At 37.0% G+C, this 15988-nt stretch overlaps 1 protein-coding gene across 1 annotated transcript; it reads left to right on the top strand.

The window, feature by feature from the left end:
• Positions 1 to 890: 890 nt before the first annotated feature.
• Positions 891 to 15036, top strand: LOC103710536 (axoneme-associated protein MST101(2) protein). The gene is made up of 6 exons (XM_008796292.4): positions 891 to 1068; positions 5012 to 5129; positions 12357 to 12474; positions 14167 to 14237; positions 14325 to 14411; positions 14495 to 15036. Exons 2-6 carry the CDS (start codon positions 5025 to 5027, stop codon positions 14738 to 14740), a joined length of 627 nt encoding a protein of 208 aa, XP_008794514.3. The 5' UTR covers positions 891 to 1068; positions 5012 to 5024; the 3' UTR covers positions 14741 to 15036.
• Positions 15037 to 15988: the final 952 nt, after the last annotated feature.

The raw sequence follows: 15988 nt of genomic DNA, 5'->3' as shown, positions 1-15988 counted from the left end.
TTTAGTCGGACTATCTAGACTAATTAGAATATTTTATTTGATTTAAGTAAATGATTAGCATATGTTGACTTCTGTCACTTTGGAACTATTGTAAGAATATTTGAATAAGTTCTTAATTAAATAATTTTTTAGAAATTATTATTACTTTGATATGATCTGTAGCCTTGCATGTTATTTGGTCCGCCATATAGGTATGTGGACGTTCTAGATTCGGGGCATGACAATTCATCCAACTAGTCAATCCACCTTTTTTCATCAGTAAGGGGAATATCTGACCGGCCTCTATATAAAAATCATGGTCCGGTCTCTTGGTGCAACAAAGATCAAATAGCTGGCTTCCCTAGGAGGAGCTTGGCCGACTTAGGATCAGTTGTACCTTCGAGTATTAGAGCCAATCCTACGTGAGAGAGGTAATAACATTTTTGGAGCCGTCTCTAACACGATTTTAATTTAGATTCCCCTATTTTTCCAAAATACTAGTTATGATTTTTTATCCCAGAATTTTCGACCTTTTTGCTATCACAGACGTTCTTAATTTTATGGTTTAAGTAATATTTACGTGCGGATTGCCGGCCTTAACCCCCAACATCTGGATTTTAAAGAAAAAATATATTATATATTGGTAAATATTATATAACGCATAGTGAGCTTTCCCAACTTGCATCTGTTATCTCTAATTAAAGAGTAAGATGACGTAAAGTCCTAGCAATACAATTCCATGGGATTTTTTTTTCTTTCCCAATATTATAATTCTATTAAAAATTTAGTTTCTCATATATGATATATCTCTCTTAATCTAAGTATCCTTTAGTGTATCACACGTGCGCTCAAATCTACACGTGTGTTCGAAGGGTTTAAGTCTGGACTGTCGGCAACGTAGCCCAAAAGAAACCCCTTTAGCCGGACTCAAAATATTCAACACATCGCGAGCCTTACCGGCGAGGGCAGAGAGCCCGCGCTCCACCGACCCGAGCTCCTTCCTCTCTCGCTCCGACCTCCTACTCCGGTGACCGGTTCCGGCGGCTCCCATTCGGCGATTCGGTGCTCGCTCCGGCCTCAAGCGCCGAGGTACCTATCGCTTTCCCTCTCCCTTTTTCCTACCCATCTCACTTCATCGGTGGTAGATCCGGCCGGGTCGGCTCGATGTAGTTTCCTGCAGGCCACGGCAAAACCCTCCTCTCCTTTCCTCTCCTCCACCCGTCACTTTCCTCCAGTACTCCCTCACCGCTCTATCTCTCTCATTCTCCCCCCTTCCCCCCCAATTTCCCGATCCCTTCCTAAACCTAGCGGGAAGGTGATGCGCTTCGTGGATGGCGGCCATCGTTGGGCGGAGAACACCGGTCTACGGTGATTATTACGTTAGCTTTTTCGCTCCCCCTCCTTCTACTCCGGCCGCCCCTCCCTTCTCCACCTCCCCTGATCCGCCTACTTCTCCTCCTCCTTCTGCTTGCCCCGCCTACCCTGCTTTCACCTGCTTCTCATTCATCTTATTTTTCTCACAGAGATAAAATTCATAAGACTTTGCAATTTGTATTGCTTCTCGCAGTCTGGAGATTTGAGAAGATATCTTTGTGATGACAAATTAATTTGTATTTTCTGTTTAATTTTTGAATCTATATATGGAAAACTTGATCATGTTTCATCTGTTGTTGGGAATGCAGCAATGCTTTTTCAACCTGATAGGAAATTTCCTCATCACCATGAATAGATCTTCTAACAACTATCCAGTTTGTGCAGCGATATTTGGTATAAAAAGTAGTTTCACAGTTTATTCCTAGGTTTTCATTTGCACTCTGACCTTGATAGATGGTCTGAAGATGATATTTTTTTGGTGGATTTTGGTGTAACAAGCAGTATGATTTGAAGAATCAACAATAACATAAATTACTGACTTTCATGCATTGTATCCTCTCTTCTCCAACATGTCAATAGTGTGATATGCTGTGCTATGCACTAGATACATGATTGGTCAAAGTCCTTTCAAGTCATAAGACAAGGCTGTATTATTCATGCAGTAGGTTTGTCCAGCAGATGGTATTTAGATATGATTTATCTCAATTCAAATTCGAACTTCTTTTCTTATTGTTTATTCGGTTTAATACATATCTACAAACAGGTAATGTACATGAAGTTTACGTGAAATTTAACAGTGATCTGGAAGTAGTAGGCAGCAAGAATAGTGACTTCTATAGATCCATGCTTTGGTATAGTCATTTATATATTCATAATGCTAGTGTTGATGAACAAAAACTAGATGGCATGAACCGAGGTTCTTTGCATTTAGCATGGGGCTTATTGCGAAGGGCTTGGTTGGGTAGATACTTAATATAAGAAATATTGATTTATTATTTTTTTCTGAGTCAGTTATGTATAAGATTATAATATATTACTTGGAAAGGAGAAGCCTCATGGGTCCCACTTGTAATATAAATATTTCTTTTGACAGAAAATTTCACAATGAAATTGTGCAAAATTTAATGTATATCTCCTAGTATATAAGATAATTTTTTAGATCTCAATATATGTTTTAGAATCTCATATTCTATATCAGGAATCAATAAATTAAGAAACCTTAGAATAGCTTTTCTATAACTCTTTATTCTGATAATCACATATGATACAAAGCAAAAATAAATCTTCTTGGCTATAATAAAGATACCAGAATATGAGAACATTGTACCGAAACCATTAAAATATTAGTCATTCTATTAAGTTTATCAAAATAAAATCCAAGATGACATTCACTTACAAAACCAGCGGGATTTCAATATCTTTAATATTTAAGTTCCTCTAAAACCACAAATTTAATTACAAAGTTTTTCTATATCAACCATTCTGCAGATCTAGTTATACCTGCAAATAGATAATATGAGCCATTAAATAAAATGATTAAATAAATCAATTCACCATAAATAAAGGTGTATTTTGCTTTCTATAAAGTACTATAAAAGCATGAAAATGGAGTTCTTAAGTTTCTTGGATCATCATTTTTTTGTGATTATGTTGAATAAATCAACATATTAATAATCATATATATAGCAGAGTGGAAGAAGAAGAAGGGATGGAAGAGGGAAGAACTAAAAACACAACATGATGTAGCTATGTCTTTTTGAGGGATAGTTGTGGAATTCTATAAATTATTGATCTTTTCTATAGACTCAGGTGGCCTTCGCCAATTGCAAGGTGAGGCAGGTGGCATGACATGCTAGGGCATGGCTCCCTAGCATCCCTCAATATATACTTTAAATAAAATTATCAAATTCATCTTTCCCTTTCATTTTTATCTTCGTTTGTTTCTATTTTTTGAACTCTCTCTTTAACAACTGAACATGTACTAGGACATCTTAAATTTAAAAATTCAAAAATTTTATGTTCATGTGAAAAATAAATTAAGAACCTCCAAATGCAGCCTTAGTGATTTTAAAAGTTCTTTAGCCTCTACCACAATTGAAATTCACAACTATCTTGGTTCAGCTCCTAACCAATAATATATCGTCGTTTTTGATGTATTATCAGGACCATATCATTTACCTATCATTCACGTAAAAGATTAAAGAAATTCTTAGTCTAGCCACTTTGATTTTGCTCCCTACTAGTTTGAACAAATAATGGTTATCTAACAATAACCTCAACAGCCATAATGGTCATCAATTATAGCAAAAAGAAGGTTTGTTATTGTGCAGTGTAGCCTTAAACAGGTTATGTTGGATTAGGTTTGTAATAGTCTGTCATCTAATTTGAATTTATAAAATGATATGTAAAATAAATATAAATAAGTTAGCAGGTTAAACCATTCTTAAATAGGCTAAAATTGTAACCGTGTAAAAATAAGCTAGATAGGTCAAGACCCTAAATTTGAATCCCACCTGTTCAATAAATAGGTTAAGTTGGGTTACTTGTTTATGACCTAAATCTTTTTATGCCACATATGGACCTTCTTGTCATGGATCGTTTGCCATCTAGATTGGTGAGTCGGGGTATGGAACTTCCAGCCACATCCATGTTTTAGATATCATAACTCATTTTAAAGGTGGCTTGTGCTATCTTTAAAAGTTTTGTAGGATCCCACGATCCTTGTGACCTCTTCGCCTTCTCCTTTTCCCTTCCAATGTCTTATCTCTTTTGAGTCGAATGTTCAAGTTATATTTCCCTTCCATGTGCTGGATATTGTTAACATAGCTTAGCTTTCTAGCAAGACAGTACCTTGACTAACGCAACTAGAAACATGTTGGTTGAAGCAAAACAATAATAGTATTGAATCATAATTAATTGTATTCATTTTTGATTGGTCTCTGGCAGACAAGAACCTTTTACCATCTTTATTGGGAACGGTACGGGCATCATTAAGTGTTTGGTCAAGCATAGTTGCTAATCAAAATGTTTTAACAAAAAGCGATTCTTAATAATTTTTTTGCCCATGTTATTGTTATTTACTTGTAGAAAATTACATTTCATTTCAATTTAGTGTGGGAATTTCTGCTCATCTTGTCATCTTTTTTCAATTCATTTTTACTTTATGTGAATGTAAGAGTAATGTATTAATATTTGTGTAGCCTTTTGGTATAATGTCGGTATGCTGAGTACAGGAGTTGGTTTAATGTATTGACACCAAGTATGCCTCCCATATTGCGTACCAATTCGGTACGAGTATGGCACATTATGCTTGGTATGCATCGGTACCGACCGGTATGGCACACCATGATTCTTATTGTTATTACAAGAATGTGTTTTACATTGAGCATTCAATTTTGTACATCCACCCAACCATCAAAATGGTCTATACGTCTATCATTTGTTGCTTGACCTGTTTTTCTTTTGTATTGTTTTACCATTTTTAGTATTCTTTTTGTTTTCCTTGAAAAGGTCACTTGGCTCAAGTTATCTTATAATAATTTTAATTTGTAGTTTTTTGTTTTATTATTTCAAGCAATGGAGTTAAGCTTATTAATACGATTTATGAAATATTAAACTCAATACTTATGCCTCTTTGGCCTTTCCTTTTCTTGGCTAGGGAAACAAAGGAGATGGTGAAATCAGGTGCTGCAGCCAAAGTTGTATATGATCCTTCAAATTCCTACCGTAGTAAATCTCATTCTAGAGCATCTTCTGGTGAATGGCACAACTTCATGGTATTATATCAATGACTTATTCATGTGTAGGATTTTTTGTATTCTAAATATTACCAAGTTAAGATTTATATGTTTCAGCATAAATGGTCATGAGCAAGGTCCGTTGTACCGGTACCGGTCGGCGTACCGGTGGCGGCCCGGACCGGTACATACCGGTTCCGTATCGGTACGTACCGGTTCCGTATCGGTCCGCACCGGTCCCGTATCGGTCCGCACCGGTCCCGTATCGGTCCGCACCGGTCCCGTATCGGTCCGCACCGGTCCCGTATCGATACGGCAGTCGTACCAGCCGATTTTTCACGAAAAGCTTCCGGTACCGGAGCCCTACCTGGACCGGTACGGCATACCCTGGTCATGAGTTTGACCGGATTGTTAAGTTCATCAAAATATTTTTATTTTCATCTTAGCAAAATATTGTGAGAGTTAGTTATAATGAATTTTGAAGATGTAAGCATTTTTCTACTCGAAATGGTCAATGTTCATTTTATTGCATACCCTTATTTTGTTCTTGACATGTTTGAATTTTCTTTGTTTTCCTATCCTATTTCATGCATATGACTTTATGTTTTCTTTTTGTGATGCTAATCAATCTAGGAAGCATGGATACTTCAAATCACGTGTCATGTCTATAGCAGATACCAATACTTGTCAGTTACTTCTCGATATGTATCTGCTACTTGTATAACATATCCTATTTTTGAACATAAAAAACATTCTGAATATTCCCATGATACACTCGATATACTTCCTTATGTCTCCAAATATGAGAGGGACGGTGTATGCTTGCTGTTTTTCTAATACTAACCTTTTAATGTTGAATGGTCAATTTTGTAGTCTATAACTAATATTTAAATGTCAAGTATGAATTGGGTTCTATGGATTTGAATGATGGCCAAATAAGAGCTTGCAAAAGTTGATGTTATCATATAAAGCATGGAATATGTTATTTAAGTAAATTACTGTGCTTTATGGATGATTTTCTACATACATGCATATGCATATATAAATATTTAAATGCGCACATATTTTTTTATATTAAAAACATGCAAATATATACTCATCGATTATCCTAGCCTCATCGTAATCCTACTTTTTCAAGGTCTGCTATAACAACATATTTGTATCGTGTCGTATCCGTATTCCATATTGGTATCTATGCTTCATCGTAATCGATACAAGCAAGTAGAAGCAAGCTGCAAATAAGTTGAATCCTAGTGCTTGTTGCTTCTAGTTAGAATTTTGGACTATGTAATGGTTAGTTCATATTTCATTTATGCATAACATACACCATATCATGGTTGGCTGAATGGTTTCAAACCCGGCGGTTTGGGTCGTACCAAGATGTCCGGTCCGTGACCGGGACGGTTCTGACCATGGAAATGAAATCCGTCGCCGAAGGGGGAGAAGGAGAAGGAAAGAGAGAAAAAGAGAGCAAGCAGGGGAGGGAGGGAGAGGGAGAGGAAGGAAGACAGAGGGAGGCGGAGGCAGGCCAGTGGAGGGTCGGCGGAGGCCGGCAAGCAACGCGGAGGAGGTTTCCGCGGCCGGATCCCCTGTTTCGTTCCTCTTTTGCTCGAGTTGTCAGCCCTCCTCCGACCTTCTGCCAGCTTTCGCTACCCTTCTCTCTCCCTTCTCTCTCTTTCTTTTCTCTCTCCCGTTCATTCTCTCCCCTGCCTTCTCTACTGTGTTGGTACGGGGCCGACACGGAATGGTATGGGGCCGGCACGGAATGGTACGGGGTCTATCATTCCGTGCTGCCAGGCAATTGGTCCGAGCCCCAGCTCCGGCACAGCAGACCCTGCACCAAATGTACTTTTATTGCATACTCATGTGTGATGGACTATGGTCTCTTATAAATGTGTGTTATCTCTGCGATCATCTAATTTGTGGATGTGTTGTATTATCCATATCAGTTCATGTGATTTAAGTTAAATAGTGTAAACTTGTGACATTTTGTGCTTCATCGATAGCTTTGAAGTAAACTATTAGTGTTGCTCATCCTTTACTATCTCTTGTTGTCACTAATTAAAATGTGTTAGATGCTAATTGAGTGATCATGGGTCTGCCTAGTTCCTTGGTCCTACCCTATATCTCACAGGGTAAAGCAATTGGAGAAACCAAACATTTTAGAAAATAAAGAAAACACATCCAAAGAAATTAGTTACAACCAATATAACAAATTTTTGAAAAATCAAAGGAAGGTTCATTCCTTCTTCTCATATTCATTGTTTTTAGCTTCTTTCTATTCTTATTGACCGCTACAAGTGTTGCTGTAGCATATGGCAATGGCAAGAGTTGTTGAAATTGCTCATTGCAACGATTGAATGAAAGGGAAGGAAGATGAATGGAAGAGGAAGAAGAGATTGAATAATTAGAGGAAGGCAGGAAGAGGAGCTAGTATAAGAGGAATTTTGGAAGAAAAGAAGTATCATGCCTTTTGGTTGTTGGATGGGTTTGTTATTGTCACTTGATATTGGTTGGAGTTGTCATAGGATGCCCTATCACTTTATCCTTTCTTGTTTTATTTCTGCTACTCTTTTTATGACTCTCCTGATTTTGGGCATTGTGGAATGATGGATGAAAGATAGTAATTTGGAGCTTGTTTTGTTTTGTGCGTATATTGATACAATCCATTTCAAACTTTTGCCAACATTGATTAAGTAAATATTTGTTTGGGCTTAAATGGTTGATTTTATTGGCTTGATTGACTTCATAAGCAAATGCTTAATGTTTGGGCTGCCTATACTTGTTGTCTAGGCCCATGGCGAGGTGCTTACGAGTTACCCTACCTTTAGATTGCATGTCATGTATATTTGCTTTGAATTTCTCATTGATCTCTATACGATGATACTTTTGCCTGTGAGCTTTGTAGAATTATTCAAGAAGTCAAAAAAAAGGTCCTGGCTATCAATAATATAAGGGCATATTTGCTGTTGCTTAAAAAGTGCTTTTGTAACTTTTAGAACAAAAAGTAGTTCTTAGACAAAGTAAGTGTTTCCCTCCTAAAAAAAGAAAAATAAGCATTTGGTATTAGAATCCAAGGAATGCTTCTACAGGAAGAAAAGTCAAAAAAATGTTTTCAGATGAAGTTAGAAAACATAGTATTTGGCTTTTTCTTTTATAAGAAGAGCTTTTCGAAAAGTACAAGCAGACAATAACATGTGCTAACAAGACCTTGGTTTTGAAATCAACTTCCAGCTATAGCTTGATGAAAGAAATCAGCTTGAGGTATTTTATTCCTTGATCATTCAATTTACAATAATACAATCTTTATCAATCATTGTGGCCATTTTAGCCGGTGAACATACTTTTTTTAAACTTGCATTTTCTTGGTATTTTATCCCTTTGTGACATCAATGGGCTTTGTTTCATGATAGCATTATGGACTTCATAAATTAGTCCATGAGTCCTAAATCATCTAAACTCACTTAATTGGACATAGATTGAATCTAGTTTGCATCATGTTGTTAGCAATTGATTTTTTTTTGGTCCTAAAACATCCAAAAACTATGATGCAAGGTTGTCAAGACAGCTAGGGATTCATGATTCATAGGCTTGATTAAAATTCCATAGTCATTGAAAAAAAGATTGCAACAAGAGAAAATAGATCACAGATAAAAGGAACATATAGGGCAAAACTAATTTTAAGGAAGAAAAAGAAGATGGCTGTAGGGATGAAAAGGAGAAGAAAAGAGGAATAAGAGGAGAAGAAAAGGTATTTTTCAAATGAGAAGGGAAAGAACAGAAGTAAAAAAGGAAGCATCTTCAAAGAAGGATAAGAAGAGGAAAATAGGACAAGAAAAGAGGAAGAACAAATTAAAAGAAAAGGAAGAAGGGGATTATTTGGGGAAAAATCTTACCTTTCCAGGCCCTTTGGGCGATTGAAAGACTGTTCACTGCCAATCAGAGGACTATCGGTGGTCAAATGGCTTTTGAAAGACTTTCGAAGGGCCTTCCTATAGTGGCATATAGGCATATGGGAAGATAGTGGTCAGTGGAGGTAGCTTAGTTGTCCTGACATGAAGGGAAGAGGGGGGCATTTGGTTGGTTGAGATGGGTGAAGGAATAAGGGAAGTGATAATTGGATGTATTTTATGTTATTTTCATTCCCATTTACTTAAAAACAACTTTAGTTTAGTCAAAATAGTGAAAATGAAATGAATGTTGTACCAGATATAAAAATGGTTATGCATATCTCATCAGCAATAGAAATCAGAAAGAGTGCCTAGTTGGTCATTGCTTGGGCAATGTAGGCTCTATACGTGCCTTGGTGGATTGTTTGGTGCCTAGGTGGTGGTTTTGACAACATACCATAAAGATCACAAGGGATATCTTGATGGCTTGATTGGTAACTTGCTTCGTCAATATATTTGAATTCTGTGATATTTAGGGTGTTTGGCTTAATTGTTTAGTAGTCATTTGATATGCCCCAGTATGGGATGCCCTGCAGTGAGGCATATCCAACCATGTACCATATGTCATACTGAAACATATTGACAAGCCATGAGAAGATGCAGGGGCATACTGCAGTATGTATTGTGTCGGTACATGGCTGATATGCCCCTGTATGGTGGTATTTCAAGCTTGTGGTCTAGTAGACCATAGACACCAACAATCCTGACTTATTACTCCATTTAGTTAAGTAGCTATTTTAGTTTGACACGGAAATGTCCATATATTGGTGCAATCACAAAATTTTGGAGCCATTATAGTGTCTTGGACCTCTTGGTCTTACAATAAGCATCAATTCTTTCTTATCAATTTTACTAGTGTTCGATGAAGCATGTATATCAATAAGCTATACAAATAAAGTGCTATGTAGATACACTAGAACTTGAAACCATGGTACCATACTGAATCGGGTAGTATAAGGCATGGTCGGTGGAACCGGTACCGGGCACTGTACCGATTTTCCAGCGGCATGAGTTGGTACGGGCCTGTGCCGTGCTGTGTCGAGCCTGTACTAACAGAGGAGAGGGTGACGCAGACCGTGGGAGAGAGAAAAAGAGAGAGAGATAAGGGGGAGAGAGGGAGGGAGAGAGGAGGCCAGCGGACGGTTGCGGAGGCCGCTGCCGGTTTCCTTGAATTTTAAAAAATTAGTTTAAATTTCCAATTTCATGATTTTAGGGGCTTTGTGAAATTTCATTGCATAACCAACTGTGTAGTATAATAACTTGTAATGTCAGAAAACATATAAAATCATGAAATATCATGATATTGTAGTACATCCAAGTGAACTTTAATTTTCAACAAAAATGGTTAATTTAAGTTATCCTTGCCATATCTGACACATATCAGTCAGTTTGTTACATTTTGATTGGGCCATTTGTGTGTAACTTAAACTCTCTATCCTAGCAAGTTCTTTATGCTCCTTCGCTCACTCTTTTAAGCCAACAACAACTGAAAATTCTTACATTTTCACTCTTCACTAGTTCTTTTATTCTGTATTCGAGTGTCTATTGGATGCTTGCTTTGACATAAGCACCCCTTTACTACCTTCAGCTTCAAAACTATGCTTGTCATTGTTTCTTGCAGGGCATAAGGTTCTTTTGCTTAAGCCCACTATTCTCTTTTTAAGATCATTTAACAAAGTTCGACCACCCTTAGAAAGCTTGTGGAAAGTGGTGAAGGAGGCTTCCACCTCTAGGCCCTGAGCTGCTCATTCTAGACTAGAGAGGTGCTCTCCAAAATCCGTAGCCACTCCCTCACCTCACCCTCCAATTTCTTGGCTTACAAAGCATTTGAGCAGATGCACCAATATCATTTATAAACTCATCAAATCTGGAAAGCATTTTGTACAGTGATGCTTCTTTCATCTTCCTTGCAATGTTCTCCATTAATTCTTCTTTGCTGAAACATGACTGCCACTCATCATATGACGCAAGATTCATCATTCCTTGCACCTTTCTCCATTAATTCTTCTTTAAATAAACACACCAAATGGTAAGTCGCCCCTTTTTGTTGGTTAGCCTATGTTCATTTCCAGTTTGCTTTTATTATCTATGGTTGGATAATGCCTCAAAATTTGATCTACCTCTGAACTTAGCTTTTGTTAGTACGGTAGTTGATTTTTTTTCTTTGCTTCGTTGATATCATTTTTAGCTTCTATATCCATTACTTGGAGCAATTTCTCTTTCTGGAATTTCCATTTTCAGAGGGATGCACCAGTATGAAGGAGTGATTTGATACTTGTAGAAGGAAAGAGGGACAGAGTTTGATGCAAATCGCATGGGATGAAGTAGCAAGGCCTTGATATTGCTGCATCTTTTAGAAAGTGTGGCTCATAACAGAGTGGAATGGAGGAAAAAGTTTATATAGCCAACCCAACTAGTTGGGATTAAGGCTTAGTTGAGTTGAGTTGTTTTAGAAATAGGAAAAATGAAATTGATGCCAAAAGACACCTAACATCATCACATCATCCAACTGTCCAAATTAGAAAGAGTGATTTATCTCCATTTTTACTATATAAACTCATGGAGGGCAATATAATCAATGAAGCTACTAATTAAATTAGATTGCAAGATTATGAAAGTTCTAAGGCGGTTCTCAATCGATGACAATTTTGACAATCTGCAACTTTCTTATGCTTCAAGGAGTCTAGTCTTTTAAACTACCCAAGACGTTTCTTTGGAGCTGTTATGCCATTTACATCTTGAAAAATACTTTGATCTGTGTATATGCTGTGACACATGTGCAACCATCCATATTTTATTTAGAGAAGGGGGGGCTTTTTGGTTGCAAATAAAGTGGACATGTATATCGAGCTCTAAGTAATTCAAGTGTTTTGATGCATGCAAGTAAATTGATCACACATATCTGCCTACTGCTTCTAGGCACTGACTTCAGCTAAAACATCCTATGTCACATTCAGTTCGAAGTTCAAACTCCAGGAGGTGTTTCACCATGTATTTGACCTGGGTGATTCTCCCATCATATCTTTAACGTTGGTGGTGCTCCATCATTATTTTCAAAAAAGACATCCTTCATATCTTTCGTATATGTTGCCTTTCCAGATTCTTATAACATTGAAGTATGCATTTTTCACTTTGTTTGTTGTAACGTTGCCCCACTCATTTTTCATTTTGCTACGTCTGCCATGCTTGCCTTAGAGAAATAGTTTTGATCTTTTAATTCTTGCTGATCATGTTTTCATTCCCATTCTGGTAAATCAGAATAGCTGATAGCTGCTAGTTGTTTAATCAAATTGTCTGTATTTGTTTCATTCTGCAGTCATCCAACATTGCAGATATGTATCAGAAGCCAGTGTCTAGAGAATCTTCTAGTTATCTGGACAGTGAGAATGAGGAAATGGACATGTCAAGAATATTGAAGGATATAGAATACTTGGGTAAAAATCTGTAATTTCCATTGCGTAAAAGTTAATATTTCCATTGATTTTGGCTCTTCCTATACTTGATGCTTGAGATATCCTTTATCTGTTACATGCGATTGTCATCATATACCATTTTTGCTGAGTAGACCAATTCATGTTACTAGTACATTTAATGTATGTGATAATGCTTATTGCTTTACATTTGTATGACCATTAGGTGTTCTTTATTTATACTGCACTAGATTAAGGGAGTGAAAAAAAAATCTGTCTGGATTGTTAATGGTTAGTAACTGAGGGAAATTACCTTTTTTAGTTCAGGGGAATGTTTAGTATTTCAAACAATTGATAGTGTAAAGGCCATACTCTAGGTGCTGGATCAGAAGAATCATGTGCTGTTTGCTGATTCCAAAAAAAATAAAGGGTGAGTCTGAAGTAATTATGATTTTAATTGTGGTGTACTGTTAAGATTTTTCTCCTGCAACTTATTATATCCTCTCTAGCTTTCTAATTAGTGTTGCATGTGTTACTGGAATTATGAAAGTCAGCCAATTTGTATGGCATTATTGGTATTAGTATTGTTAGGGAATGCGCATTTACACCTTTCAAATCAAAAAACACTCTTAGAAAAAGGAAATAGAAATATGGTGTTCGGTAATGCTTAAAATATCAGAAGCCAAAAGGCTTTTCCTAGGAGAATCTGCCTTTTGCTTTTCTTATGTAAGGAATGTTCTTTATTTCCACCCTTATAGTAATGATCTTTCTTTGATTAAAAACAAATATATCGGAGATGCAAGTAGACTAGGTTAACTCAGGTTTAATTGACTCATTCTGGATCATACCCAAACCCAAATAGAATTTTGTGGGCCATGTTGGAGTCCTCAATCTAGACCTACATCTCCATGAAGTTGGATTTTAACTGCCAAACTTGATTCCAACACTAACAAAATAGTTCTTGTGAAAGCACTTCCATGTAAGTTCTTCACAGAAAGCTCCTTTGGAAAATCAGCAGCAGCATCATGCCTTTGGTCAGGCAAGTTCGAATTCTATAAGGACGGAGATCTAGCATTGGTTTTGATACTGTATATGCTTATATCTCCAATGGTTTGGTTTAATCTTTAACATGTTATGTTTAGTCTTTACTAGACTTGGAACTTAGCTGCTTTGGCTAGCACTAATTTATGCATTGTAGCTCATGTTTTGGACTATACAAATTATTTCTTGTCTAATTTACTATTTTCAATTATTGGCTTTAGTTATCTATTTTCCCACTTAATTACTTAATAAGCTATGTGGCACTTTTTTTTTTCATCTAATATTCTTTTGGTTAATGGCTAGCAAGCACCATTAGGTAATATTCTTTTGGTTTGGAGAAATTGTTACCATGGCCAAGACCGACTAATTCTTGTTGCAAAAACATTTGAGACACTTTATCTCTGAATCAGAAAGAAAAAAGTGCGCGTGCCTGCGTGTGTTTGTGTGTGTGTGTGTGTGTGTGTGAGAGAGAGAGAGAGAGAGAGAGAGAGAGAGAGAGCATTTTCATCATCGACAGATGACCCTAGCAAATGATACGCCACTGCATAATTTTGTATTTGGTATTTCCATTTGCAAGTTGTCCTTATTTAAACTTCATTACAGTTTATAGTAGTGAGAAATATGTCCCAGTACATCTTACCCTTTCCGTTCTCCTACACTTTCTGTTTCACTAAGGTGCCTCTAATATGTCCTGGAAGGAGAGGAAAAAGTTGCAGAACCAGAATGTTGTTGCTTTGGGTGGAAAGGTAAGAATCCTTTCAGACCTTTGGCTATGCCTGAAATCAACAATTTCTCCAACTTTTCTGTAACTTTTTACATTCTCTTCTAATCAGCCTCCTAAGAAGCATAGAACACCGCTTAGTGTGGCAAAACCAGCTATAAAAAATCAAAAGCGAAGAGAACAAAAGAAAATAGAAGAGGTAATGTTTCATGGTAGCTATTTTACTATTTCATGCCATCTTTACCGAGCTGATGTCTCAAAGTTTATGGTGTACTATTTTAGGGGTTGGTTCTTGGTCGATTTGTTAAGAATGCTGCAAAAAGCAATAATAAACCACAGAAGCTAAAACCTGAAGACAGAGTGTTGAAGGCAAGTGAAGGTTATTTCAGGAAAGGTGTGCTTAATGTGAATCATCTGTTGGCACCAACTCCGCCGAAAGGTGATGGATCACATATCAAGGTTGGTAAAGGAAAGAAGAAAGGGAAAGGGAAGAAAAAGGGTAAGGGAAATAGGAGAAGGGGGCATTAAGTGCTCCACCTTTTTTTTTTTTCAGTTGCCTTTCTTTGGACTGCTTTATATGAAATTTTGGTATGTATTGACACTTATTGCCGAGGAACATCTCACACAACTTTAAGTTTTCCTCTTTTAATGCTTTTTGAGTAAAAAAGGAAAGTATTCTTTGGAATTAAAGTTACATGAGATGATATTAGTCCAAGAATCGATCTCAAAAGTTTCACGTCATTGTCATGGCACTTGCTGCAGAGTATGTAATAGAGATAAATATATAAATACATTATTTCATCTAGGTTCTTTTGGTTGCTAAATCATTTATATGGATTTGGATTATTTAGATTTACATGCTCCCTATGCAGCCGACTCAATTCTTAGTTCTGAAACACTGATAAAGTCATGGGTTGCAAGGTTGGTTAACCAACTTTTACAGCGAAATCAATAGTTGTCCAAATTGGTCTTTTATCTCTTTTGCCTTTACTGTGTTCAGATTGGATGCTCCGGCAGTATTGGAACTCTTTTACGAGCCAGGAGCAGAACAATTACTTAATGAGGTGATTGTGGTGGTGTCACCTGTTTCAATTTTCTGGATTTTGATGATCCATCTATATTTTGAGGGGGTGGGCAGAAGCTCCATCTCCTTTTTTAAGCGACACGAGTTTTCCAGGCAGTGCTTTATATTCATGAGAAAGAAAGAGAATGCGAGGATGGTGTTATACAGAAGTAGCTTTAGAACTCATTCTTATTGATAAAGAAGAAATAAACATGGTAGCTGTCCATCCATTCAACCCAAAAATAATTTTCTATTAATCGGAGTGGCAAGTGTCATATGCTTCCATTTAAGACTTTACAAGCTCTGTTGGAACTTTTCATTTTCCCTTTTTTCTTTTTTGAAGGGGAAAAGGAAGGTTTTAACTACCAATTTTATTGATGGGAAAAAAAGTTACAAGCAGCAGCAGAAGAAGGAAGAACATAAAACCAGGAGAATGAATGAAAGAAAACAGAGGAAGTAGCAAAAGGAAGTCCCACTTCAGTCCATCACTGGTCCGTTCTTGTGATCGGAAGCAGATGGAAGGAGATCAGAACCTTGATCCCAAAAACAAATCTAAGGCCTAGCTGCACTTCTGTTACTTTCGAAACATTCTCCGGTTTCTCTCTCCAAACGCTCCAACATACTGCAGCCGCTGATTGATCCCATCCAAGCCCCAAACTTTTTCTTGATTCCCTTCGTTTCCCAAACCATTCAGAATGACCGACTAGAGGGCG

Source organism: Phoenix dactylifera, chromosome 3 (genome assembly GCF_051530095.1).
Source record: "Phoenix dactylifera cultivar Ajwa chromosome 3, Ajwa_hap1_PhDact_Kaust_v1.1, whole genome shotgun sequence".
Taxonomy (NCBI): Eukaryota; Viridiplantae; Streptophyta; class Magnoliopsida; order Arecales; family Arecaceae; genus Phoenix; species Phoenix dactylifera.
The sequence above is the reverse complement of the archived record's forward strand: the minus strand, read 5'-3'. Positions and strand labels throughout refer to the sequence as shown.

Coding starts and splice junctions, on each gene's coding strand:
- LOC103710536 (XM_008796292.4), top strand. CDS start 5,025: ATGGTGAAATCAGGTGCTGCAGCCAAAGTTGTATATGATCCTTCAAAT. Junction 12,475..14,166: donor GAAGGATATAGAATACTTGG/GTAAAAATCTGT, acceptor TGTTTCACTAAG/GTGCCTCTAATATGTCCTGG. Junction 14,238..14,324: donor TTGTTGCTTTGGGTGGAAAG/GTAAGAATCCTT, acceptor TCTTCTAATCAG/CCTCCTAAGAAGCATAGAAC.